The 27259-nt window shown below is 31.2% G+C and overlaps 4 protein-coding genes and 1 pseudogene across 4 annotated transcripts; all 5 read right to left on the reverse strand.

Moving 5' to 3' along the window:
* Window positions 1–7102: 7102 nt before the first annotated feature.
* Window positions 7103–8622, reverse strand: LOC110648501 (short chain aldehyde dehydrogenase 1-like). Its single transcript, XM_021802751.2, has 2 exons — window positions 8569–8622; window positions 7103–8092 (listed from the first exon to the last, which is right to left on the reverse strand). Exons 1-2 carry the CDS (start codon window positions 8604–8606, stop codon window positions 7291–7293), a joined length of 840 nt encoding a protein of 279 aa, XP_021658443.2. The 5' UTR covers window positions 8607–8622; the 3' UTR covers window positions 7103–7290.
* Window positions 8623–11676: 3054 nt separating this feature from the next.
* LOC131180269 (short chain aldehyde dehydrogenase 1-like) lies at window positions 11677–13020 on the reverse strand. The gene is made up of 2 exons (XM_058147873.1): window positions 12864–13020; window positions 11677–12585 (listed from the first exon to the last, which is right to left on the reverse strand). The coding sequence occupies exons 1-2, from the start codon at window positions 12899–12901 to the stop codon at window positions 11787–11789; spliced, it is 837 nt and encodes a 278-aa protein (XP_058003856.1). The 5' UTR covers window positions 12902–13020; the 3' UTR covers window positions 11677–11786.
* A 2646-nt stretch (window positions 13021–15666) lies between these two features.
* On the reverse strand, window positions 15667–17127 carry LOC131180270 (short chain aldehyde dehydrogenase 1-like). Its single transcript, XM_058147874.1, has 2 exons — window positions 17002–17127; window positions 15667–16866 (listed from the first exon to the last, which is right to left on the reverse strand). Exons 1-2 carry the CDS (start codon window positions 17037–17039, stop codon window positions 16068–16070), a joined length of 837 nt encoding a protein of 278 aa, XP_058003857.1. The 5' UTR covers window positions 17040–17127; the 3' UTR covers window positions 15667–16067.
* A 3810-nt stretch (window positions 17128–20937) lies between these two features.
* Window positions 20938–22257, reverse strand: LOC110648498 (short chain aldehyde dehydrogenase 1-like). Its single transcript, XM_021802749.2, has 2 exons — window positions 22141–22257; window positions 20938–21984 (listed from the first exon to the last, which is right to left on the reverse strand). The coding sequence occupies exons 1-2, from the start codon at window positions 22179–22181 to the stop codon at window positions 21186–21188; spliced, it is 840 nt and encodes a 279-aa protein (XP_021658441.2). The 5' UTR covers window positions 22182–22257; the 3' UTR covers window positions 20938–21185.
* Window positions 22258–23768: 1511 nt separating this feature from the next.
* On the reverse strand, window positions 23769–24751 carry LOC131180272 (short chain aldehyde dehydrogenase 1-like; annotated as a pseudogene).
* Between the last annotated feature and the right edge of the window lie 2508 nt (window positions 24752–27259).

Genomic DNA, 27259 nt, shown 5'->3' on the forward strand with positions numbered 1-27259 from the left:
CAGGAACTGGTTTACCCCATTTTAGTGCAGGAATTTATGGCCTCCCTGTCCACTAGTGAGCATAAAAATACCTTGGATAATGACTTGACAATCAATTTTAGATGCCTTAGTCAAGATAGGGTGCTGTCTATGGATAATTTCCACCATATATTCGGCTTTCCACCTGATGGTTTGTTCAAAATACCTACTAGCCAAAGGGACTATAATGGGTATGAATTTTGGCAGCAAATTGCACCTTCAGCAGGTACTTTCAAACCGGGGCACAGTAAGGCCTCTAAGATTGAGAGTCATGCCTTGAGATTGCTTCAGAGATTAATTGCCAATACACTTTTAGGAAGAGGAACTAGTGTTGGCACAATGTCTCAATATGATTTATTCTTTTTGTGGTGTGCAAAAACTGGTAAAAAAGCTTCACCTGGTTATTATTTTTGCCGTCATGTGATCCGCCGGACTACTAGGGGTACTGGTAACATTGTGTTTGGAGGTTTGGTCACGCCCATTGCTCACTATTTTGGCTTTAATCCTCAAGTTCACAAGTGTGCTGCTATTCCAACTGGTTTGCTATTTTTGGATGGACCTCATTTGGCTAACCAAAAATTTTGTATCAAAAATGAGGCTACCAAGCTGTATGAAATTCCTGTATCCACCGCACCACCACCTGGCTCTCCCACTGCAATTAGCTCCTCCTCAGCATCTGAGAAACCATCCGAGCAGCCTTTTACACACCCTTCATGCCAGGCTCCACCAGCTGCCCAACCTGCTTCATCAACAACTTCTAGACCATCCATAACAACTCTTCTGACATTCATGGAGAATCTCAGTGATGAGATCTATTCTTTTCGGCAAATGACGGATGTCTCTTTTCAAACATTAAGGGATTTAGCTGATATATATTTGGATAGAAGTGCTGAAATGCAAGACGAGTTGAAAGTCATTCGAGCTAAGCTGGAGCAGATCGAAACGAACTAGGCAATGATTTTGAGCATCATCTCTCCGCAGCAACCACCAAAGGCACCACCGCCTCCATAAGATGGCAAGGGCAAAGGAGTTCTCATACCTGACTGACCAGCTTTTATTCTCCATTTACATTTCATGTCTTTAATTTCGTTGCTTAATTAATTAATGTTTTGAACTTATTTAGTTAATATTTTGCTTGTGTTGTTTTTCTTTTATTTGAACCATTTACTTATTCAGTTTTTTTTAGTTCCTCATACAATACATTTTTCTTTTATATCTTTAGTACATTGCTCACTTGCTTTGATTTGCTATTTCGGATTTACACTTGATGGCTATATTTTTGAGCTTAACTTCCCTATTTCAACTTTTGGAGTTTAATGATTTAATGAATTCCATTGCACTGTTTCTTTTGCAATGAGTGCAGCAGCTGTCCAAATTTTACTTAATTAAATTGGCTGCACTTCCATGAGGTAACAATTCTTATCTCAGTTTGTGTCACTTTCAACACAAGTTGTGCTATCGCTTATGCAACAGGGTAATAATTCTTTATGCACATATAGCCACAATTATCCCATTCCTTGCAATCTTTTAACATTGAGGACAATGTTCATTCTGAGTATGGGGGAGAGGGTAAATTTTTTGCAAAAATTATTTTTTCCCTTTTCACTTGCATATAGTGACATACTCATTCATTACTTCATACTTGTACATATTCACATATATATACTTGCATATAGCTTCATACACTTAGTTATGCATACTTAGTTACATATAGGTTGACCATACATTTATACACTCATGCATTTCATTTATTCATTTAAAATTTTTGAATTTTTAAACCAGTCTTTGAATTCCATAAGTTGCTTATTCAAGCAATCCAACTTGCCTTTAGATGGTTAGTGGAATGAAAGTTCCAGCTGGGTACAAAGTCTTAAGCATTATTCTTTCTCTTACTTAATAGCTGAAAATTAATACATTCATCTAGGTATGCAGATTCTGATTAGTTATTTTGAGTTTTGAGTGCCTGAATAAGCCTTTAAGGAAGAAAATGGTCATTGTCGTCTCACCATTCCTAGAACAAGCATCTTAGATCTTTCAAAGCGAAATTTTTAACTTGCATTTTGATAAGAATATAATTTAGGCATTCTTTCATATTTTAAACCTCACATTTAGCCTTAACCTACCTTAATTTCATTTCAACCCTTGCAAACCCCCTTGAACCTTAATTCCCTAATTTTTTTGGAACCCAAATCATTCACCTAGCTATTAAACCTAAACACTACCACCCATTTATGAGAATAATATTTTAGCAATTAAGTGCATAAAAATAATAATAATAATAATAATAATAATAATAATAAAAAATCGGAGGATTGAAACATCTTGAAAAGTGCTAGAGTAATTGTGAAAAGTTGATTTAAAAAAAAAAAAAAGAGGTGGTCACCAAAATATCCCAAAGGTAATTTTGGGTGTGACGTGAAATAGGGACGCATACAAAATAAAAAAATATATATATTATAAAAGTAGTCTCTTTATTGTGATAGCACTTTAGATTCATTGTGAATTTCTTTCCTCTTGATAAAAAAAAAAAAAGAAAAAAGATGCACTTTGAGTTTCATGATTAATATTATTCTCATATTTTGTTTACCTTATTCCCTTTCTTTGTTAACCAAAACTTTACCCTATTTGACCCCATTACAACCCTTAAAAAAACCTAATGATTCTTTGAAAAATGCTTGTTACATTAGTAGAGTTAGATCTTTTATGCTTGCATATGGGTTTGGCAATATAATCTTCCATACATTACTCACCATCTATTTGAGACATATTGGTTATCCATTTCATTTAGGTTTGTTTTGGTACAATTGACTCTTGTAGCTGGTTAGTATTTGTTGCTTGGGTTGATTGGTTAATTCTTAGCTATTTTGTAATTGTTGAGAGTGATTGCTTTATTCTTTGTGCTTCGCTAGTGGGAACTTGGAACGTTGGTGGCTAGGGGTAAGTTGGTGGTTTGGATTTGTGATTTTTGTTTTCAAAGACTGATTCTATTCCCTTCCAAATGAGTTTTAATGAAATTTTGCTTGGGGACAAGCAAGAGTTTGAGTATGGGGGAATTTGATGCATGCATTTTAGATCATCATTTAGGTGTAATTTTTGCACACAATTTACCCTTGTTCATAGCTATTATTATAGATATTAGCATATATTTAGTCAATTTTATAATTTTCACACTTCTTAGTTTAATTTTTGGAATTTATTTGTTTTGTAGGTTAAATTTGGAGAAATTTGATGTATTTTGATCAGAGTAGCCATTTGGAGGAGATTAGAGTTGAATTGTAAAAATTTTTGAAGTTGAGTAAAAAATGGCCGACAGTTACACAACCCGCAGCACAACCAATTTAGCTTATGTCTCAGGTTGTGTCGAGCGTCAGATATTCAGGCAGATTGTTACACAACCTGCGACACAACCGGTTCAGCTTATGTCGTTTTTACTGGAAATGGCTGATGTGGCATTTGCGTTACTCTGATTTTTTGCCTCACTTTCTCTGAAACCTTCTCCCTTTTTACCCATTCTAGGGCAGTCCCCTCACCTATATAAAGTCCCCTTTATCATTTTCTTTCCATAAGGAGGAAGAGAGGCATTTTTGGGCAAGAAAAGAAAGAGGGAAAGAGGGAGCACGTGAAGGGAGCAGCAGCAGCAACAAGGAGCTCGTTCTGCACTCATCCAGCAGCAGATTCTGCAGCACTCCTCTGGGTTTTTCTATTCCGTAACTTAGATTTCCATTATTTCTTCATTTATACATTTGGGTTTGTTTAGAAACTATGATTAGTGAGTAGTTGTTTGAGATTCTAGAGATGGGTTTGTAAATATTATTTTGTATTATGGTTTTGAACTGATTTAGCCATTTAAATGAAGATTGTTACATTTTGATTTATTGCTTGTGAGCTTGTTGCCTTGCTTGATGAATGGGCCCTCATTAAGTTAAGCTTTAATCCTTAATAGATTGACTGAAAAGTGAATATTAGGGGTAGATAATCTTGCAATAAACTTGGTTTTCTTGGTGTTAGAGATAAGCTAAGAGAATTAATGAGACTTTCCAAAATCAATTAGAGCTTTAATTGGGTTTTTGTTATGTTTGAAATACCGTGAAAACAGGGTTTGATTTAATGAAAACCAACTTTGAAATGCTTGAAAAAGGTTTCAAAAATTTAAGAATTAATTTCCCTCAAAATTGCAATTCTCATGTATTTGGCTAAATTAGGGATAAACTACATGCAAACAATATTAAAAATCCAATCTCTAGAATCACTTTAATTTTCATTGAATTTAGATTTAATTCCTCCAAATTTCATAAATAGAAATTTCAAATTAAATTTTGGTAATCTAGTTTAATTAATTTTAGTTAATTGTTTGATTTATCTTTAATTCCTCAAATACCAATTTTAGTTTTTAAATTTCATTTTTAATATCTTTAATTTTTGCCATTCTAATTAGTTTATCCTTTTATTTTCAATTTAAAGCACAATTCCCTGTGGGATCGATATCATTTTTTAAAACTATACTACTGTGACCCGTGCACTTGCGGATTACACTACACGTATCTGTATGATCTAATTACACTTTAGTAATTTCACGTATATAAAGATTCAAAATTTGAGCATTTTATGTTAAGTTATGAATGAGAAAACTAAAGTGTAATGGTTTGGAGTATGCTTGTACTATGAGATATAAGAATATGTTCATGTATAACAGGTTTTTATACTTGCTACGGGTTCCGGCAGCCTTAAATTGACACAATCCCTATTGCCAATAACACCCCTAGCTCATTAGCGTAGCCACTTGTGATTAGGTATCCCTCTCATGTTTTCTTTTTTGATTTTTTTTTTATTTTATATCATATATATTTTTAATAAATCTCAAAATTATATTATTTTAGAACAAATTTGTAGTTGTACTCAAATCTATTTTATTTATAGATTTTAAGTTTTTATTTTCTCATTTGTGAGCATATTGAGGATCTGTTATTTCCTTTACTGTGAGGATATATTATCTTTTCATATCATGGATTTGTTGGGCATGCTACTTTATTATTTGGGTGGGGTAGTTTGTTATCCAATAGAAGTTTAAAATTTGATGGTTACTAAACTGAGCTCATAGAAAAGTTTTATAGAAAAGTTTTAGAGTCGAACAGTAGTAGATTGTCACTTAATGAAGTATATTTCCTATCAAATTGTCAATTCAAATGTTTTGTTAATACAGTTAGATCATTCAAATTAATAATAATAATAATAATTATTATTATTATTATTATTATTATTAGTGATTTATACTAAATATTTTATGTAAAATTATTGTAGTATGTAGATTTGTATTTCAGATTTATATTATATTTCTATTTAATAAAACCTCTTTTATTTTCTAAAAGAAAAATAATTAATTTCAATTTAAATTTTAAAATTTCTAATTTTATAATTCTGAAAAATGATATTTAAATCAAAAGCTCAACTAAGGTTTTGTTTGTTATCATATTAAAATTGCTATTAAAAAAAAAAAGTTGTTAAATATAGTAGCAGAGCTATGTTGGGGCTTAAAGGGTCCTTGAACCTCCCAATTAAGCCCCAATAGCTCTCACTATTTTTCGCCTTAAAATGTATTGTTGTTTTAATTTTTATTATTTAAGAATAATTTTTTAATTTATAAGTAAATATAATTAAAAATTATATTAATTTATTTACTATTATAAACAATAAGTTATAATTTATTAAAATTATTTTAATATTATAATATTTTTTTATTAACTTATATTAATTACAGTTTATCAATTTTAATAAAAATTTTTTACTTAAATTATAGACAATGTTTTAATTTTTTAGATTTTTTTAATGAGATAATTATATATATATTTATAAATATGTACATTCACACACACATATATATATATATATATAAACTATTTTTTTAATAATATTTAAAATAATTCTTATCTAGAAAATTTCTTTTTTAAGCCTTAGAACCCAATTCTACACGGACTTAAACCAAAGCGCAACTAAGTCTTGTTGGTTTGCATTATCAAATCAATTTCCTGAAAAGGAGGGCATTTTATTTTCCCTGTACAAGGGAACTAACTTACCCAGGTAGAGCTTAGAAAGTTGAACTTCCCTAATTACGTGTAATAAATTTACTAATTTATTTTTAAATTTATTATATTTTAAATTATTTTATGAGTATTATTATCTTTTATAATTTACATATAAATTATTTTCGGAAAAGTTAATTTATATATCAATAAATTCCTTGTAAATATACATTTTGAGAAATATACTTATTAGAAAGTAAAATACTTATACCAAAATGAAATAAGCACGTACCATTAGTTCAATATTATAACTAAAAAATAAAAAATATTTTTATAATAAATATTTTCTTAAAAATATTTTTTCATAAAAAAATATTTTTCATATATAAATTATTTTCAAAAAAATAATGGAGTATAATTGAGAAAAAGCATATTATGAACCCAAATTTTAATCCCAACACCCTTAAATCCATAATAAATTTAGGTGATCCACAAAGTATGTCAAACATGTCACTCATAATACAAACTGTAATTGATATGTGAATGAACCATTGACACAAAGATAGATTGCATTCATTATATAGGAACTCTGTTCTTTCTATTTGTCGACCTCGTGTAACAGGTACTCTGTTTTCTCAAAAGCTCAATGCTAAAACTTCCATGAACTGAATGAATGTATGGTCCAATTACAGAGTTCAATTAAAAGTAAAAAAATCCAATTAAATTTTGTATATGAGCAGTAGTGGAGTTTCCAATTCCAAGTATTGTAAATTTCATTTGCATGTTCTTAATTTTATTTCAAATCTTATTTGTCTCAATGCAATTGTCATACTTGATGTTTGAAAATGTTTTCTTGAAAGATTGGTGGAGCCAAGCACTTGAAAAGAAATTATCTAGAATCAAGTGCTTTTCCACAAATCCAGATTGCACAATCAAACAACTAGCATGTGTAAAATGCAACATACTACCATCAAGTCCAGCTTCAAAGCATTCAATAGTTTGGTTTGATAATCACATGTACCAGACTGTTGTGACTCAGACTCATGTTCTTACCAATTAATCCCCTTCAAAGATGCTTAAAAAATTGTAAATGGCCATGAAAACAAGGCCTTATGTACTGGCACCAACTTATAATCTCCATTACAAGTATCATGTCATTAAGAATACAGGATCTGTCATAAACAGCCTGAATCATTATAAAGAGCAGAAAGAGCCCCGTCTTATTTGAAATTTCATGGATAAGAGACCACTTATCTTAAGCAAATAGGCTTTTCATTGCCATTCCGAAGGAAGGGTTTGTGAGACCATAGCCTCCATCAACTACCAAGTTCATCCCACTGACATACTTAGACTCGTCACTCGCTAGGTACAAGGCTGCCTGTGCAATATCTTCTGGTTCCAATATTACTTCTTTCAAATTTGCAGTTGATGAAATAAACTCTTCAGCCTCCCTCTTCCCCATCTTGAAACCATTTGTTAACATTGGGGTTGCAACAGCGTATGGAGAAATACTGTTAACCCTTATCCCATACTGTCCTAACTCCACGCACAGGTTCTTGGCTAGCCCTACAACTGCATGTTTTGATGTTGTATAGGCATGTAATGTAGTATCCACGCAACATACTGAGGCTAGACTTGAAGTAAATAGTATGCAGCCTTTCTTGGCTGGGATCATCACTCTGGCCGCATGCTTGGCACCCAATAAGGCACCAAACACATTGACATCTATTACTCTCTTAAAATTTTCATTACTACAAGCCAATATTCCTGATTCTGCGTCACCCCCAATCCCAGCATTGTTGAACATTATATCGAGCTTTCCATACCTGGAGACGGCAGTATCCACAGCATTTTGGACATCAGAGTCAGAAGTCACATCACAGTGGACATAAGAGATGATATCTTCTCGGAAACCAAATTCTTGACAGAGCGACTTCCCAAGATCATCTTGAACATCTGCAATGAGTACCTTTGCTCCATGTTGGACAAACAGCCTGGCGGTGTACTCTCCTATTCCACTTGCACCACCGGTTATCAATGCCACCTTGCCTTCTAGCCTGCAAAAATGGCAGGTTGCAAAGAATTGTGGAGAAACTGACCTTCACTTATAAACTAACTAATTTCCGGGGGGTGACCCATGATAAAGATAACAGCAAGGTTATTATCTCAGCAACTATATATGAAGTTTAGAATAGACAATTTATCAAAGAGAGTATAGGAAAGGGAATTACAAGTCAGAACATGATACTTCATTCAGATAGAAACCTCCTTTTATACATAAATATCAGCATAAGTAGTTCCACTATAAGAACAGAGTGTCTGAAAATCTGCATAATCCTTGAACATCAATGCACATCTACCCACAACATTAACGAACAATTGATAAATATCAAGGTCTCTGATTCGTTACTTTCGAATATGTTTATGAGTGCATTTGTTTTAGGGAAATTAACATTAACTTATTTCTAAGCTATGAAAAAGGCATTAGTAAGAGAATTCATTCATGAAAAAAGTTGAGAAGTGATTTAATTACCTTCTTGTGATGCATTTTGCTGAAATGCTGGAACTCATTTTTTCCAGGAGTTGATGAACACTGAACATGCACTGATACCTTCATTATAAATTACACCCTTACAAGTGAAGAACAATTTTTAATTAATTGATTCTCCAATCTCTATCCTTGCTCGTATTGCGTGTGTTGCTTGGAAATTGATGATTTGAACATTTTGGCTTGGCTAGCACTAATTACCAGGGCATCTTGGCTTACGTTATTGACTTCTCTTTTCTCTATGCAATACACCAGTGTTATTAGACCCCTTCAAAGATGCTTAAACATAAAATCTCCATTATACTACTTAACATTAAGCATATAACATCTATCATAAAAAATTATAAAGAAAAAGTATTGAACTTTAATTCAGTGATACTGGTGTCATCTACATGATTATGAGACTTCGAATTGAAGTTCCAGCCTGAGTATGCAGCCTTTCTTGCGGCTGGGATCATCACTCTGGTAGCACGCTTGGCAGCCAAGAAAACACCAAGCAAATTGACGTCTGTTACTCTCTTAAAAATTTTCATTGCTACCAGCCAAGATTCCCGATTCTGCAAAGCCCCCAATTTCACCATTTTTCCAATAAAATGATTCCTCATCAATAAATTATTCTATATAAATATTAAATTGCTTATTTAAAATTCATCAAGTGGCATTTGATTATCTATATTGAATAATATATTGTAATTGGATATTATATTAACTTTTTAAATATATGTTTACTCTATTTAACTCGCATAGAATTAAATTATCTATAAAATTGAGAGTTTAATAATGATTAATCCAATAATTTATTTGCATCGATGTGATGAAGCTAAAATTTAATTTGAAAATTAATTATATTAACAGGTTTTTCAAAAAAAATTAATATTTTAATTCAAAATACTCGCAAATTAACTAAAAATTTTTCCTACGTAACAACTTAATAGATAATTCAATTTGACCAACAATTTAAAATGATTCAATCCAGATCTTTCTAAAAATCAATGAAATTTAAGTGATTTATATTTTAAGATAATTTCGAATATTTCCAATTCAATCTTTAATTAATACAAATCTCTACTTTGTACATTTTTTTTTGTTAATAACATATTATGAATTGCCCTTTTTTTTCATCATTTCATATATATATTTTTTAGTATTTTTTTTATTATAAATTGTCCATGAAAATTCCAATTAAAACTAATATTAAAGGATAGTGTATCACAAGTTAGATTGGAGAGAAAGTGACTCATTCTCTAGGCATTGCTCTATTTCATTACTCATAGAATATGTTTTGTAAGTCGCTATTTAATTTGAGTGTTGGAGTTACTTCCATTAGACCGCCAAAATCATTTTCTTTGTGATTTCAGATAATTCAGAATCTAATAACATTTATTGGGTGACCAAAAATACCAGGCAACGTCAATATATATAAACAAAATTTTTTTTTGGAATGTTGTTTTTGTCTTCTAATTTTCTGTTCAAATCATTCCAATAATGCAGCAGTTATTATTAATAGAAAACCATCTGACCATAAAAGGTTAATATAAAATGTTTTAAAATATTCGAGAACCTGCAATCAACCTTAGCTTGGCTCTGCCCATGGCTTGGTTTTGAGCCCATTTTGAGTCGGAATCGAAGTTTCAGTCTGTGGTCGAGAGAGGTTTTGAACTAAATTGACGAGATGCATATTTGTAAGGGTATGAATAATTCTAGTTGGATTTTAAACCAACTTCAATCTAATTTTAAGCTTCGATTCACATCTTCATCAAATCTACATTAATTTAGTGGTATTTTTTTTTATGAAAAATAAGAGATTTTATTAATTTAAAACAAATTATTTATAAAAATAATTATAATTATCTTAATTTGAAAGTTGATCGTGTTGACAGAGTATTTAAATTAGTTATTTGGCAAAAAGTTACTCCACTAAATGATAATTTATTATCATTCGACTCTAATATCTTTATACGAGTCCAACATGATAATTATCAAATTTTAATCTTTTACCAAAGAAATAATTTATATATCATATTATTACACTTCTACCTAAATAACAAAATACTATACCCAACAACTTCGTTGTATGGAAATATAACAAATCTTTATAAGTCACAAAGGAGAAGACAATAAATTCTTACAAATGGAAAATAAAATCTCAACATCTATTAATAAGAATATATTTAAGTGTAAATATAAATATATTCTAAAAGAATATAAATTTAAAAATTATTTGAAAAATATAATACAAAATATCGAAAAAGAAGATGAGGGGGAGTAAGCAACACGAATAGATGGGCCACTCGGAAAAACTCATGAAAAAGTTAAAAGGAAATTTATGAGAGCAGCTAATTTTGTGTTATTTAAATTATCTAGTACAATATTTTATTGCTTAAAATAAGAATTTTTAAAATAATTCAATTCAATTGATTATTTTTTTGTCAATTTTAATATTTGAAAGTTTATTATATAAAAAAATTTAATTTATTTTAATTTAAAAAAATATTTTAAAAAAAATAGAAATCATTTTAAAAAAGAATATGATTATATGAGAATTAAATTGAATGCTTTCCTATTAATTTATTAGATAAAAGATAAATTATAAATAAATTCTTAAAGTTTAATAAAACTCATAAATTAATTTTTTTTATGTAAGTTTGATAACAATTTGATCCTTAATTTTTTTTAACAATTTAATCATGATATTTTACTTTTATTAACTAATTAATCCCTAAAATTCACTAATCATAATTCGAGACTAATTTATTAATAACAATAAAATATGAGAATCAAATTATTAACAAAAATAAAATTTAAAGATGAAATTATTATTATTAAATTTACATTAAAAACTAATTTATAAATTTCGTTAAATCTCAAATACGTCGCTATAATTTACCCTTGAATAAAGTTTGAAAACTTTGTTAAGGATCCCTTTCCCTTTCTGTCATTAATTGGTTCTCCAACGCGTCGAGTGTACATGTCGCTTGGCAATTGACTAGTTTTTTTTTTTCAGGTGTTGAATCCTGTACTGCTTTTGGGTTGGTCTGCCAAGTTAATTTTTTTTTAATAAAGTAATCTCTGCTTATGAAAAAATACAATTGATTTGTGATCGGAAACAATAAAGAATAAATTATTTAAAAAAAATCACAAACAAATTATTTTTCAAAAAATGTTTCACAAAATAAATTATTTTCTTGGAAATAAATAGACCCTCAAGAAAATAGGCTTTTGAGTGCCATTCCAAAGGAGGGATTGGTGAGACTATAGCCTCCATCAACAACCAAGTTAATCCCACTAACATACTTGGCCTCATCACTTGCCAAGAACAAGGCTGCCTGTGCAATATCTTCTGGCTCCAAAACCGCCCCTTTCAAATTTCCAGATGACGAAATGAACTCTTCAGCCTCCTTCTTCGTCATGTTCAAAGCATTTGTAGTCATTGGTGTAGCGACACCAAATGGGGAAATACTATTAACCCTTATCCCATACTGTCCCAACTCCACACACAAGTTCTTGGCAAGCCCCACCACTGCATGTTTTGAAGCTGTATAAGCATGTAATGAAGCATCCACGCAACACACTGAAGATACACTTGAATTGAATAGGATGCACCCTTTCTTGGCCGGGATCATCACCCTGGCGGCATGTTTAGCGCCCAAGAAGGCACCAAACACATTCACATCAAACAATTTCTTAAAGCTTTCATCAGTACAAGCCAAGATTCCAGGTTCTCCTTCTCCCCCAACTCCTGCATTGTTGAACATGATATCGAGCTTTCCATATCTGGAGATAGCTGTATCCACTGCGTTTTTGACATCTGATTCACAAGTAACGTCGCAGAGGACGTAAGAGATGCTTTCTGGGGAGTTGAATTCTTGGCAGAAGCAGCGGCCAACTTCATCTCGTCGAACTGTGATCAGTACCTTTTCTCCATGTTGGAGAAATAACCGAGTGGTGGACTCTCCCATTCCACTGGCTCCACCAGTTATCAACGCTACCTTGCCTTCTAGCCTGCCAAAAGGCTTGTTTTGTGTTAAATTGTTTCCTGTTTCTAATTATCAGCTGAAATTAAAACTTTCAATTTGAAATTCTCCCTTTTTATCCTATTTATATATGAAGGAAATGTATAAAATATAATAATAATAATCTCTACAAACATAATCAAACGCAATAAATCCATTTCAAAGCAAATTATAACAATTTTCTATAAATGAATACTCTAAATAATGTAAGCTATGAGAAAGCCTCTATACGAATAAAATTAAGGAATTGAGAAGTGATTTAATCACCTTCTAGTGCTGGATGCTGCTAAACTGCTGCAACTCATATTTCTCAGGTGTATATCGATGATGAAAACTCGCTTATAGATACATCAAAGAGATTCTTGTATATATGCTTGTGATGAATTTTCCTTCATTGTAGATTAGATATTTATAGGCAAAGAACAACTCCATTCTCTGCATAACCGCATAATCTTGAAGTTGCTGTGGAAGCTGCATTGCATTTTCGAACCAAAGGACCATTCTGCAGCCTTGGATTAAAAAAACGTGTCCACCGGTCTGTGTGACTCAAAAGTCGTGGCAATAGTAAATGTCAACTTAGTTATTTCTTGCGTGCCTTGTACGTGTTATTTGCGGCGAATCAAAAAAGGGAAGGAGAGCTAGTATTATTCGAACTAAATAAATTAGAGCAATAGAGATAGAAATTTCAATCTAAGTACTTAAGTTTTACGGTAAATTAATAATGGTATATCAATTCCGGAGCATCTCTATTTCTCTTATTAAATCATTATAATAATTTATAATTTTTTTAATAATCTAATTTAATAATTTATAAAAAAAATGTTTTAGAGATTTTGGATATATATATATATATAATTTTATGGAAAATTCTTTAATTTCTTAATTTTTTTTTCTAATATCAAAATTAAAGTAATTGAAAAAAATAGATGAGGTTTAAAATTTTGAGCGATATCAAAATTATCAATACAAAAAAATGAGAAAATTTTTGTCAATTTATAAAAAATATTGTAATCTTAATTCTTTATAATAGTTTAAAATGCTTTAAATTTGATATAAAATTATAAGGTTTTTAATTTTTATTTTTAAGAGATATATAAATCTATTTATTTTTATACAATTTTTTTAAATACCATCTAAATAAAATTTCTGCATCTGTCATTAATTATTACATGACTTTTTAATTGTGCAATTTTACGTTTAATAAATGTGGAAATTCAAATTGAGATGTCTAATAGTTGAAAATAAAAGTTGATAATACCATTGAGTTTTGAGTGTTTGAGGGAAAGTTTAGGAGACAATTTATTCATTATAATCTTTTTGATAAAAAAAAAAAAAACTAAATAATATGTTGTGTTTTACTACTTTATATATAAATCTACTTTGAAACTGTTTTGAGAAGGACCAGACCAATGCACAACCCTTTTTAATGGTAACATCAATAGCCCATTGTTATCCTTGCGGACTTTTACCTGACATGGAAAATGGACCATTGAATGGAACTATGTCCATACAAAAGTTTGACCTACCTAAACCCCATCGTGGTCAAAAAAAAAAAAAAAATTATTGACGCTATTTTTTTTTTTTTAAATCCACAACAATAACCTTCAATGGTGCTCTTTTAAACATTCACGATTCATTGAAAAAGAAAAGGAAAAGGCAAAATAATAATAATAATAATAATAATAATAATAATAATAATAATAATAATAATAATAAGAAAACAAATCCCATCTAATTCGCAATTTCATGGATTTAGGAAAATAGGCTTTTCAATGCATTTGCAAAGGAGGGATTGGTCAAACTACAGCCACCATAAGCCAATCAAACCAAAAACTGGAGATAAATGGATCTCTCTCTTGTTCGTAGAGAGAAAATTTCTCTCAGTTTAGATATGATTTTCTAAGGAATTTCAAACTCACTGAGTAGTTTCACGTTGATTTCCTTTGCCTTCGAACAGGGGAAGGCTTCTGTTTTGATCTCTGGTCTGGGTTTGTGGAACACCCTCCCCCTCCTGGGTCAGGATGTTTATTTTTCTGTGTATGGTTGTGTTTGCTTTCGTTTTGCATGTGGGTTTGTACTTTAGCAGAGGGTTTTTGATTGAAAATCTTTATGTGCTAGGTTGTTTGAGCTTGAGTTAGGTAGATCAGTGAGAGGAGATAACCAAGCAGTGCTATTAGGGAGTTGTAGAGGTTTTGTTTGCTGTTAGCTTGGGGTTGGGTTTTGGACCTAACGTTAGTTTTGCTTCAGCTCAAACGAATTTGCTCCATGCGATTGAGAGGGCTTGTCTAGATTCGACTACTTAGCATCTCCAGAATTTGCTTCTACATCACGGCTGAGAAGGCCATCCCAATTAGCTTCGTGTGACTTGAGCTCTACGGCAGCACCCTTTCATGTTGTGGAGTTAAACTTGCAACCTTTATGAAGGTTTTGAGGTCTACTCTAGTTGATGGTTTTGCTGTGCAGAGAAGGATGGTCATATTAGCGCCTTTTATTACGGGCTGCACTTGTTTGGTTCCAATCTCTGCTTATTTCTTCCATTGATTGGCAACTTGGGTGGCGAAGGAAGGGTGGTTATGGTTCTTACTCATCTTTCTCTACAATCAAGGGGTTCTAGGTTGGGAACTGTATGTTAGTGGGTTGGGTTTGGGTTTGGTCCGATTTTTGAACTGGACTTATTATTAATCTTTAGAGTGGACTTTCTTTCTTCAGGTGTATAACAACCCAGTTTGTAATCATTTGTCCACAAGGGCTTTTATTGCCATCTAAAAAAAAAAAAAAAAAGGAGCCACCATCAACCACCAAGTTGATCCCACTCACATACAGGCAGGACTCCTCACTTGCTTAATAAAAGGTTGCCTAGCAATGTCTTTGGGCTCCAAATTAAAACCACCCCTTTCAAATTCCCATGAAATTAACTCTTCCGCTTCTTTCTTTCCCAACTTAAAAGTTTTTGTCAGCAATGGGGTTGCAACACCAAATGGCGAAATGCTGTTAATCCTTATTCCATATTGCCCCATCTCCACGCTTAAGTTCGGGGCAAACCCACCACTGCATGTTTTGATGCTGTAAATAATTAATTTAGATCTCCTGACACATCCATCAAAGTTGCAGTTTTTTCTTTGAAAAGGGATCATCCAACAGGGAGAAATTATACAAAAAAGTTGAAAATAAAATAAAATAAAATAAAAAATATATATTTAAACCAAATGTATATATATATATGTAGTCATATAAATCGGTAAGATTTTGTCTACTGAATACAAATTAAATTAGTATAAAAACATACAAATCAACAGGGGTTTATTTATTAAAAATACTCTAATATCAAATTGAGTTGACCTGAAACTCATTGATAATATCATGTCACTATTATAAGCATAATATCACAGTCAACTTGAGAAGCAGCGTCCAGAAATAATTATGAAGAAAAAAAAAAACCCTTTATCGAAATTGCGTGGTTAAGACGCCATCTTAAGAAAATAGACTTTTGAGTGCATTCGGAAGGGTGGGATTGGTAAGACTGTAGCCACCATCAACCACCAAGTTGATCCCACTCACATACTTGGACTCGTCACTTGCTAGATACAAGGCTGCCTCTGCTATATCTTCTGGTTCTAAAACCACCCCTTTCAAATTCCCAGTGGACGAAATTAACTCTTCAGCCTCCTTCTTCCCCAACTTCAGACTTTTTGTAAACAATGGGGTTGCAACACCAAATGGTGAAATACTGTTAACCCTTATCCCATATTGCCCCAACTCCACGCATAAGTTCTTGGCAAGCCCCACTACTGCATTTTTTGATGCTGTATATGCATTGGATGCAGTATCCATATAACAAACTGAAGCCCCACTAGATGTGAAGAGTATGCACCCTTTCTTGGCTGGGATCATCACTCTGGCAGCATGCTTGGCGCCCAAGAAGGAACCGAACACATTCACATCAAATACCCTCTTAAAATTTTCATTAGTGGAAGTCAATATTCCCGATTCTGCTTTGCCTCCAATTCCAGCATTGTTGAACATGATATCGAGCTTTCCATACTTGGAGACAGCTGTATCCACAGCGTTTTTGACATCTGATTCATTAGTTACATCGCAATGGACATAAGAGAAAGTTTCTTGGTAGCTAAATTCTTGGCAGAGGGCATGTCCAAGCTCATCTTGGACATCTGCAATCAGTACCTTGGCTCCATGTTGGACAAATAGCCTGGCGGTGCTCTCCCCAATTCCACTTGCGCCACCGGTTATCAATGCTACCTTGCCTTCTAGCCTGCAAATTAGAAATGCCTTTAGTATAGATTTTTAGGGAAATTAATCTTCACTTAAAATTAATTACAAATTAACCTGAAACATGTTATGTAAAAGAGATATACAAGATAAAAGGATCATTGAGGAGTGATTTTACCTTCTAGTGGTGGAAGTTGCTGAATGGCTGGAACTCATCTTTTCGCGGAGTTGATGGAAATTATATATATATATTCACTGTTAAAACAAAGAAATGATAATGATTGTGATGAGATTAATGTCTTTCTTCATTGTGCATTAGCTAGACCTCTTTATAGGCAAGGAGCAAGTTGATTATTCTTTCTATATGCATGCTTGTGGTTTGACTGTGCATGATTGAAACATTTCCACATAGACGTTTCGCATCATAATAATCTGGAAGAGTGGCGGCTTGCAACATTATTCAAAGCGATTATTTGTTGAATAAAAAACACACGTCCATCCTGAAAAGAAATCAGAAAATGTGGGCCGTGCATGCGAGTGATAATTCGCCAATATACAGTTATTGTAATGGAATGATTAGGGAGTATTTAGTTCACCACCACCTGTTGAATGCAGTTAATAACTGATAGGCATCTAATCAGGTGAACTATAGTATTTGATAAATTTAAAAAATAAAACGGTAACTGATAATTGATTTGATTTTATTTTTTATTTTGATCTTATTATTCCTTTTCATTTAACTCAAAAATTATATTATTAATATTTTTATATTTTTTATTTATAATTTTAACATTTTAATTAATGTATTTCAACTTTATTAAAATATTTTTTTATTAATAACATAAATTATAAAATATTTATTTATATCTAAAAACTTAAAATTAATTATAAGTTTTTTCTTTATCAACAATAATAATTATTTTATTATTTTATCTATATTTATAAAGTTGTTTAATTACTTTTTAAAAAAATTTAATTATTTTCTTATTTCAGTAATAAAATAAATGATATAATATAATAGATTAATAATTATATATTTATTTTAATAATATAATAAATGATATAATATATTAATTTAATAATTGTATATTTAATTTAATAATAAAATAAATAAGGTAATATAATAAATTTATAATTTTATATTTATTTCAATAATAAAATAAATTATATAATATATATATTTATAAGTCATTTCACATATCAACAGCAGTAACAGCAACAGCAATAGTTAAATATAGTTTTACCAAATACTTAATATAAATTAGCTATCATCAGCTACCAACTATCAGCTAATAGTAAAAGCTATTATCTAACAGTTATCAGCTGTATTCAACACTTAAACCAAACAGTCCCCTAATCTATGTAAAATAGCAGTCGTGCCACGGATCGATTTCTTGGTTTTTTTTCTGCATGATCAAAGAAGGGGCTGCTATTTTGGCAGTTTTTTTGTGCTATGAACATTTGTAAAAGAAAAAAAAATTGTCAAAGTTTGTTAAGATTTGAATTTCTAACTCCATATGTATACATTCAATTATTGTTTTATTAGTTTGATAATGTTATCTTTTTCCCTTAAAACTGCTCATGCTGACATGTTGTAACTGTAATAAAAAAAAAAAAAAATGCCTCAGAGTTGATTTTGGAATTTAAAATTTTAATTGTGGAAAAAAGAATTCAAAGCCTACATTTTATGTATTTATTTCATGCATGTTGACATTTCAAAAAAGAATTTAAAGAAATAGCAGCAATTACATTATTCAAAACTAATTATCAATGGGGAAAAATTAAAATAATAATTAAAAAAGAAGTGAAAACATTCAAACATTTTGTTTTTTTATTTTTTTTTCTCAGCGTTCAAACCCAATGTCAGCCTTACGATGGGTGTTATCCTTCAACTAGGACAATTTTTAACAATTATGCTTAAACTTATATAATTATAATATTATTATCTCTCAATTTAAAATATAATATAAAATTCTTTTAATTTTTTAATTTTGCACAACAAATTTTTAAGCACTGGTTTCTAGTTAATGCCAACGCGGACAAAGTTAGCATTTAATTAGCATTTTTTCTCTCTTCTCTCTTGTCACGTGTCGTAAAATTATCCTTCAATTTCACTAGTTGTAATACCATTGCCTTTCAACTTTATAAATGACAAAGTTAAAAAATAATAGTGTTATAAATGACAAAGTTAAAGGATAACAGTGCTACAATTAGTAAAATCAAAAGATAATCTTATTACACGTGACATGAGAGAATAAAGAGGTACCGACTGAACGTCACGTTGGATTTATCCACATTATCATTTAATCAGAAATCAATGATTAGAAATTAGAGAGATTTTATTGCATAAAATTTAAAAATTAAATAAATTTTATATTACATTTTTAAGTTAAGTGACTATGATATTATAATCGCATAAATTTAGAAACAATTATTAAAATTTCTCTAATATAATTGCATGATAACTACTATAAAATCCTAATTATACTGCAATCCTTATCATGTGTGTGTGTGTGTGAAAGGTAAGGATCCCATAATAATTATTCAGTGTAATTACATGAAATTCAATACAATTAATCATTAATTAACATTATTATACTCACTATAATTATATTGAAAATTTTTTCCATAAAATGCCTCAAGAAAAGGCTATTTCCAAGGATAAATGGAGTCCAATCATGTTATGGAAAAATTGGAGGTTGTGGCTGGTTTGGAAAAGAAACAGATAAGTAGGGGAAGATTGGAGGATATCGGAAATTGAAGCAAACTATTATGGCGTAGATCCAGTTTATGTTACAGTAAGGGTTCGTTTTGGCAGGCGTTGGCATCCCATGTTAGCTTCTTTTTCTGTAGCTCTTTTGTTGCTCAGTGTTGGTTTTCCAGTTTCTCTGCCAGGTGTCTTGAGCTTTCATTTCCAGGTGTGGCTCTAGCTAGGGCTGAGCAGAATTCGGTTCAAATCGAAAAATTGAACTGAATCAAGTTAATTTAGTTCAATCAGTTTGATTTTAAAATTAAATCGGATCGATTCGGTTCGATTTTAAATTATAAAAATTTCGATTATTTTGGTTCGGTTCGGTTTTTAAGAGAAAAAAATCAGTTAAACCGAACCGAACCGAATAGTAATTTATATAGTCAAATCAAACTAAATCGAACCGAATCGATTTTTGAATTGATTTATTTTTATGAAAAATTTATGAATTATATTTAATTTTATATATATTAATTGTTTAATTTAATTAATTAATGGTTATTAGGTTCAAACCAAAGTTAAAATTAGACCAAATAACTTGAAAATCAAGTCTAAATTCAAAAATCAATAAAAAAATCAAACCGATCGGTTTAAATCGAATCGAACCGAGATAGAACTGTTCGATTCGATTCGGTTTTTTATCCATTTCAGTTCGATTCGATTTCTAAAATTTATGGTTTGATTTTTATAATTTAATTCGGTTCGATTCGATTCAGTTCGATTTAAACCGAATGCTCACCCCTAGCTCTAGCTTTATATGGGGCTGAGTTAGCTGTTGAGAGACCATGAGCTTGTTTAACATTAATATTGAAAATATTATCGAGAAAAATATTCTTTTAAATACATTAATTAAAAAATATTAAAAAATAATTTATTAAATTTAATAAGTTTTAATTATAAAAATATTAAAATAATAAAATTATTTTTTAATTAATTTTTTAATATTTAAAAAGTAGTTTTCATTTCAACCTTAATGCTAAACAAACACTAAGATTATTGTCTCGCTTAAATGGCGTGGTAGAAGGTCTCTAAGTTTGAGATTAATGTCCTGAAGTTTGAGATTAATGTCCTTTTTTTTCATGTTTTGGTGCTGCAATTCTTCCAAGGGGCAGTTTCCCTCAATGGTCTAGTTTCCAGCTATTGCTATGTTTTAAGCTTTGGGTTTCATTTGAGGTCCAACGTCCTGTTCAGGTCCTTACCAGTATTTTTATCTTGCTTCCTCTGTTCATTAGCTATTTTTTTGGCAGTTTCTTTAGTTGCTTGGGCAGTCTTGGTTGAGTTAGTTTTCGTTTTGCTAAACATAATAGAATAAGTCTTAAGTGTATCTTAAGGCAATATCTCCCTTTTTTATGGTTAAGGCGATAATAAACAATAGAAAATTTTTCTTTTATTTGTTTTTTTATTGCAGTACACAAGAATACACTTCCATGATGCTTAAATAGCAAACCCAAAATATTAAAAAAAAATGAACAATAAGTTTAAACAGAGAATTTATTTGCCTATTAAAACTATAAGAATTTATTTACTAACTGGCCATCAAAAGAAAGAAAAAGCTTGTAATCTCCATCACCATTATCATGTTTTTATTGTATTTAGATGTGAAACATGTCATCTTAAGAAGATAGGCTTTTGAGTGCATTGGGAAGGGTAGGATTGGTAAGGCTGTAGCCACCATCAACCACCAAGTTGATCCCACTCACATACTTGGACTCGTCGCTTGCTAGATACAAGGCTGCATGTGCTATATCTTCTGGTTCCAAGATCACCCCTTTCAAAGTCCCTGCTGATGATAATAATTCTTCAGCCTCCTTCTTCCCCAAATTCAAATGTTTTGTCAGCGATGGTGTTACAACACCAGCAGGCGAAATACTGTTAACCCTTATTCCATATTGCCCCAACTCCACTGATAAGTTCTTGGCAAGCCCCACCACTGCATGTTTTGAAGCTGTATATGCATTTGATGCAGTATCTGAGAAACATACGGAAACTAGACTTGAAGTAAAGAGTATGCAGCCTTTCTTGGCTGGAATCATCACTTTGGCGGCATGTTTCGCCCCCAAGAAGCCACCGAAAACATTCACATCAAACACCCGCTTAAAATTTTCATTATTAGAAGTGGATATTCCTGATTCTGGGCCCCCTCCGATTCCAGCATTGTTGAACATGATATCGAGCTTTCCATACCTGGAGATAACTGTATCCACAGCATTTTTAACATCTGAGTCTGAAGTTACATCGCAGTGGACATAAGAGATTGTTCCTTGGGAGCTGAATTCTTGGCAGAGGGCGTGCCCAAGCTTATCTTGGACATCTGCAATCAGTACCTTGGCTCCATGTTGGACAAAAACTCTGGCGATGCTCTCACCTATTCCACTAGCGGCACCAGTTATCAGTGCTACCTTGCCTTCTAACCTGCAAAAAGGCACCTTGTAAAGATTTTTGAGGAAACTAATTAGGATTCACTTAAAATTACAAATTAACTTTTAGGAAAATGTGTCTGTGAAAAGGCCTGAAATGTGCAAGGTGTGTGGCAGATAAAAGGAATTGAAGACTGAGGAATGCTTCTACCTTCTAGCCATGGAAGTTGTTGATGAATGGCTGGAACTCATCTTTTTTCAGAGTTGAAGTGATTCACCGTAGAAGAAGAGATTGTATTGTGCTTATGAAGAGTTTGGTGTCTTTCTTCATAGTAACTAGACCTTTTATAGGGCAATGAACAACTTGATTCTCTATATCCTTGAGTGAACTTGTGGCATTGGAACACAAATTATTTCTACGTTGACATTTCACATCATAATCTGGATCTGTGGCGGAAAATTCTGTAGAATAAAATAAGAAAATGTCGGCTGCCGGTGAGCATATCAGTTGACGAGCTGGTCTTTTTTGCACACCATCAAATTCTTGTTATTTCCATTATGATAAAATTCAGAACATCCTCATGTTTTCTGGTCAACAAGTTGAATATTTCTAATCAATAATAACGCAGAGGCCTAATTACAAAAGAAATTCAAACGTTTTTGCACAATTGCAATTTAATTTTAAGATTTCAATTTTTGTAAATTATATTAAATTAATACACTTTTATTCTAATTTTATTCAATGCCTGAAATTGAATTGGGTAAATGTGTTTTGATGATGTGACGTACCACCTGAAATATTTTATTATTACCGAATAAAATCCACATGCCACATAATTGGTTTGAAAAAAATCTTTACACAAAGTTGACTTCTGCAATCATGGTTAATAATTTATTTAGGTTATGTTTTGCTCTGTTTTATTTTGGCAGCCTCTGTTTTCACATTATGGCTATTACCTAGTAGTGTTTTGGGGGGTGGGATGGCATCTAATGAGGGAACTTTAGTATTGAATTTTATACCATCTTTTATAATCCACTTGGTTACATTTAAGATAGTTTCAAGAGTTTGATTTTTGAGTTTTCATGATATAAGTAGATTATGGTATGAATAATTCTTGCTTTAAATTTATGAAAAAATTTTATTTACACTTAATTTATTATAAATTTAAAATATAAATATGTGTGTTTTATCATATATCTTATATTTTATAGATTCAATATACAAGATATATTTAATAAGATCTAATTATTAAATGGTCAAATACATCTCTAGACATCTAAATTATTGCGTTTTTATCTAATAGACATTTGAACTTTTTATTTTATTTTTACCTAAATCACACTTCAACTCAATAAGAACGTATCACTTAAACACAAAATTACATGTAACAGCCAATGCGCATCTGACTTGGCAAACATCTGCCAAATGGACAAAAAAATAAATCTGAGGTGGCAAAATGGGCTATGGGTGATTGTATTTGACACCAAAAGTTAGTAATACCAAAATGGACTATGAGGTGCCAAATGGGCTAGGCTTAATCACATTTAGGACTTGCATCGAGGTTGGGCCAAGTCTAGAATATCCCCTCAATATGTTCAATAATATACATCTCTATAAAAGAGTTTTAATTTAATGACATTTGAATAGTCTCTATAATTATAAAATATCTAATTAAAATATTAATTAAACTAAATAATAATAATAATAATAATAATAATAATAATAATAAATATATTTCCCCTATATTTATGTAGTGCATATTTCACATTTCTAAAAATTTTACTTATATTTCAGTCTCTTAACCAGTACACTGAAATATATATAACGATGTAGGGTAAGGTGAGGGTTACACTTGACCATCACATGTATATCAGAAATCAACTAGGGAATTGAAATCTAATTGGGTCTCTCAAGACGCAAGAATTCTTTCACTGTTTCTCCAAAGGCTACATTGGTGGTGCTATAACCTCCATCAACCACTCAATTCAACCCACTAACATACCCGGACTGATCACTACCTAGGAACAGAGCAGCCTCAGCTACATCATTTGCTTCCATAACAGCCTCTTTCAGGTTGGCTGATGCACCCATAATCTCCTTCACCATATTCTGGTCAATCCCTCCCATTGGTTCCCTCAGCATCAGAGTTGCCACCCCATAAGGCGAAATTCAGTTGACTCTAATCCCGTATTTCCCCAATTTTACACGCAAGTTTTTGGTAAGTCCAACCAACGCATGTTTAGACACAGCATACAAGTGAGAGAGACTCCCATGGCTCACGGAAGCAACACTGGAAGTGAAAATAATGCTTCCTGTTCTTGCTGGGATCGTAGCACTAGCAGCATGTTTGGCTCCCAGGAATGATCCATACACATTAACATCAAAAACTTCCTTGTAACTTTTATACTCAACTCCCAAGATGCTTGGACATGCTTGGTTGGGAGTTCCGGCATTGTTGAACATGATGTCAAGCTTACCATGCTTTGAAATGGTCGTGTTTATGGCATTTTGGACACCAGTTTCAGTAGTAACGTCACAATGAACATAATCGGAGCCGATTTCATTACATACAGAGTGGCCTAAGTCATCCTGGATGTCGGCAATTACAACGTTGGCACCATATCGAGCGAAGAGTCTTGCTGTACTCTCGCCGATCTCACTCGCTGCGCCTGTTATCAGGGCTACCTTGCCTTCCAACCTGCACAACAATTATTATCCTTTAACAAAAAAATCTAATCACTAAATTTATGTACAACTTAAGCTAATTTGAAACTTATGATTACCTCTTGGCAATGGCAGCTAGTGAAGAAAAGCATTTCATTTTTCTAGTGCTATGATGGGTTCTGATATCTAGCTAGCAAGCTGTGGGAGGTCTTTTAATTGGCATGTTAATATATATATATATATATATATATATATATTAACTACCAACTACCTAAGTAGTAAAGATGCAGACGTACCATTGCTGAAATTGGTTTGACATGCATGCATGGAGTTTGACAATTGGTCCAATCCTAAATTTATCACTAGCCGGCCCTTTAATTATGAAATTATATGTCTCACTAGCATTTCTTAATTACATTTCGATCCATGTATCCCCTTGTCAAACCATGTGTGCACACTAATTGGAATTTAATTTTTATTCCAAACAGAAAATTTCAAATTAGGGATTGCTTTTCTTCTATATACCGATTTGAAATCTATCTTCCATTCATATTATTATTAATGAAATAGTCACAACATAAGTTTGATACCATTGACTTGAAATTATAAGTCACAATCTTTGCTAGCCCCATAAATGGTATGTTAGAAGTTACACTATGCAAGATATTATGAAGTAACTATTGTAAGAATTAGTGTTGTGTATATTTGTGTAAGTAATTAAATTGCTAATATATGTATTTTGTTTATCTAGCCAGATTAAAAATCTTTATCGATACAATATTTTTTTTTATTATTTAATTTTATTCGCTTAATATTTTATATTTTTATAAAAATTTCATTTTTAATATTTACTTTTAGTCCCTCATATGTAAATTTCTAACTTTGCTCTATAATATTTTAAATAAAAAACAACCATTATTTTTTCATTTTAATATATTATTTAATATCATTAACTTAAATTGAATAGCGAAAATCAACGAGTGGGTCGAGATAAGAGTATATGAAAAATTTAGATGAGTTTACTTAGATTTGGACCAATCACTTCTAAAAAATTAAAACTAACCAATTAGTTAATTGTTCATCAACTCTTATAAATCCTTTAAACTTGTTATAATTTTTAAATGTGAGACTCTTAACAGATAAATAACGTAAAAAAATATGTACAAACTCACAATTTGTAAAATAAATTTTATTAACAAAAGAAATTATTACTCCACGAGATTTGGGATATGAAAGAAGACAATTATTAAGAGGATAACTAATCACCTCTTAAAAATTTGAAAAGTTTTATCTCCCTAATTATTTAGAAAATTAGGGATTATTTTTCAATTAGCATCGATGTAACAATGACTCAAGAGCGACGACACTTTCCCAAGTGCCATTATTGTCAACACAATTGTTATTGTACTTGATTAAGGGAAAGTAATTTGCTGCATGATCCCACATACACGTCTTTTCAATTTTGTTTGTCGGAATATAAAGGAAAAGAAAGCTTTATTAATTAATATTAATTTGGATTAATTACAGATGAAATTCTTTGAAGTCATTAACAATCATATAATCTTGGTTAGACTGACGATTGACTATATGTGATTATAATCTGTGTGGGATTTTGAGGTTGAGAGCCATTCTTGGAAAGCATATATATTCTTAAAATCTGGAGTCCCATATTAAAAAGAGAAAGGAGTTACAACGGGTGGTCAAGAGCCAATTAAGTATTTGGTTTTGAACATCTTAACATAATTAGTTAAAACTCAAGCAAGCTCAATCTTCATATTTCATGAACTTTTGCTTCTAATCCATTCATTCACATATACTCTTTCAATTCAGTAATATGGCATTAGAGTAGATCGAACTTAATTTCATTCATTTCAGTTTTTCAACGTTTTCATTGCATTCAAATTTAGGTTCCAAAAGGAAGATTTAATTAAGTTCATTCACATTCACTCTTTCAATTCAATGATATGGAATCAGAGTAGATCGAACTCAATTTCTTTCGGTTCAATTTTTTGGTATTTTCACTACATTCAAATTTCAAGAGGAAGATTTAAGTTTCAAGTGTCAACTAAATGCCCTAATTATCACTTGAAGGAAAGTTTTAAAAGCCCCACATCTAAAAAAGAAAGTAATTCTAATGAGTTTATACGGGTGAAAACCACTGCATTTAAGTTTCATTTTCAGAAGGAAGATTTAAATTTCAAGTGTCAACCAGACATCCTAGTTGCCACTTAAAGGAAAGTGTCGAGAGTCCCATTCTAAAAGAGAGAATTATAATGGGTATATAATGGCTAAGGACTAACTAACTAATTTATTAGTTCTAACCTTCTAACAATACTTAGCTCAAGTCCAAATAAATTCAATCCTTACACTTTATGAACTATTGCCTCTACTGTATTCATTCAATTCTATCTTTTTAATTTAGTGATGCGATGAGATAAATTATAATTCAATTATATTATTTAAAAATAATTATATGCTTGACATTATTATTTGAATACCCTTTTAAAAAAAGCAGTGTTTTGGATATCTTAATTATAACATCTTATTTTTAAATAAAATTTAATATATTTTGATCATAAAAATTTTAAAAATAGATAAATAACATTTTTCAAAACACTTTTTTCTAACAATTAAGCATGCCCAGCCCTGAATTAGCATGTAAAAA

This window comes from Hevea brasiliensis, chromosome 5, assembly GCF_030052815.1.
Source record: "Hevea brasiliensis isolate MT/VB/25A 57/8 chromosome 5, ASM3005281v1, whole genome shotgun sequence".
Taxonomy (NCBI): Eukaryota; Viridiplantae; Streptophyta; class Magnoliopsida; order Malpighiales; family Euphorbiaceae; genus Hevea; species Hevea brasiliensis.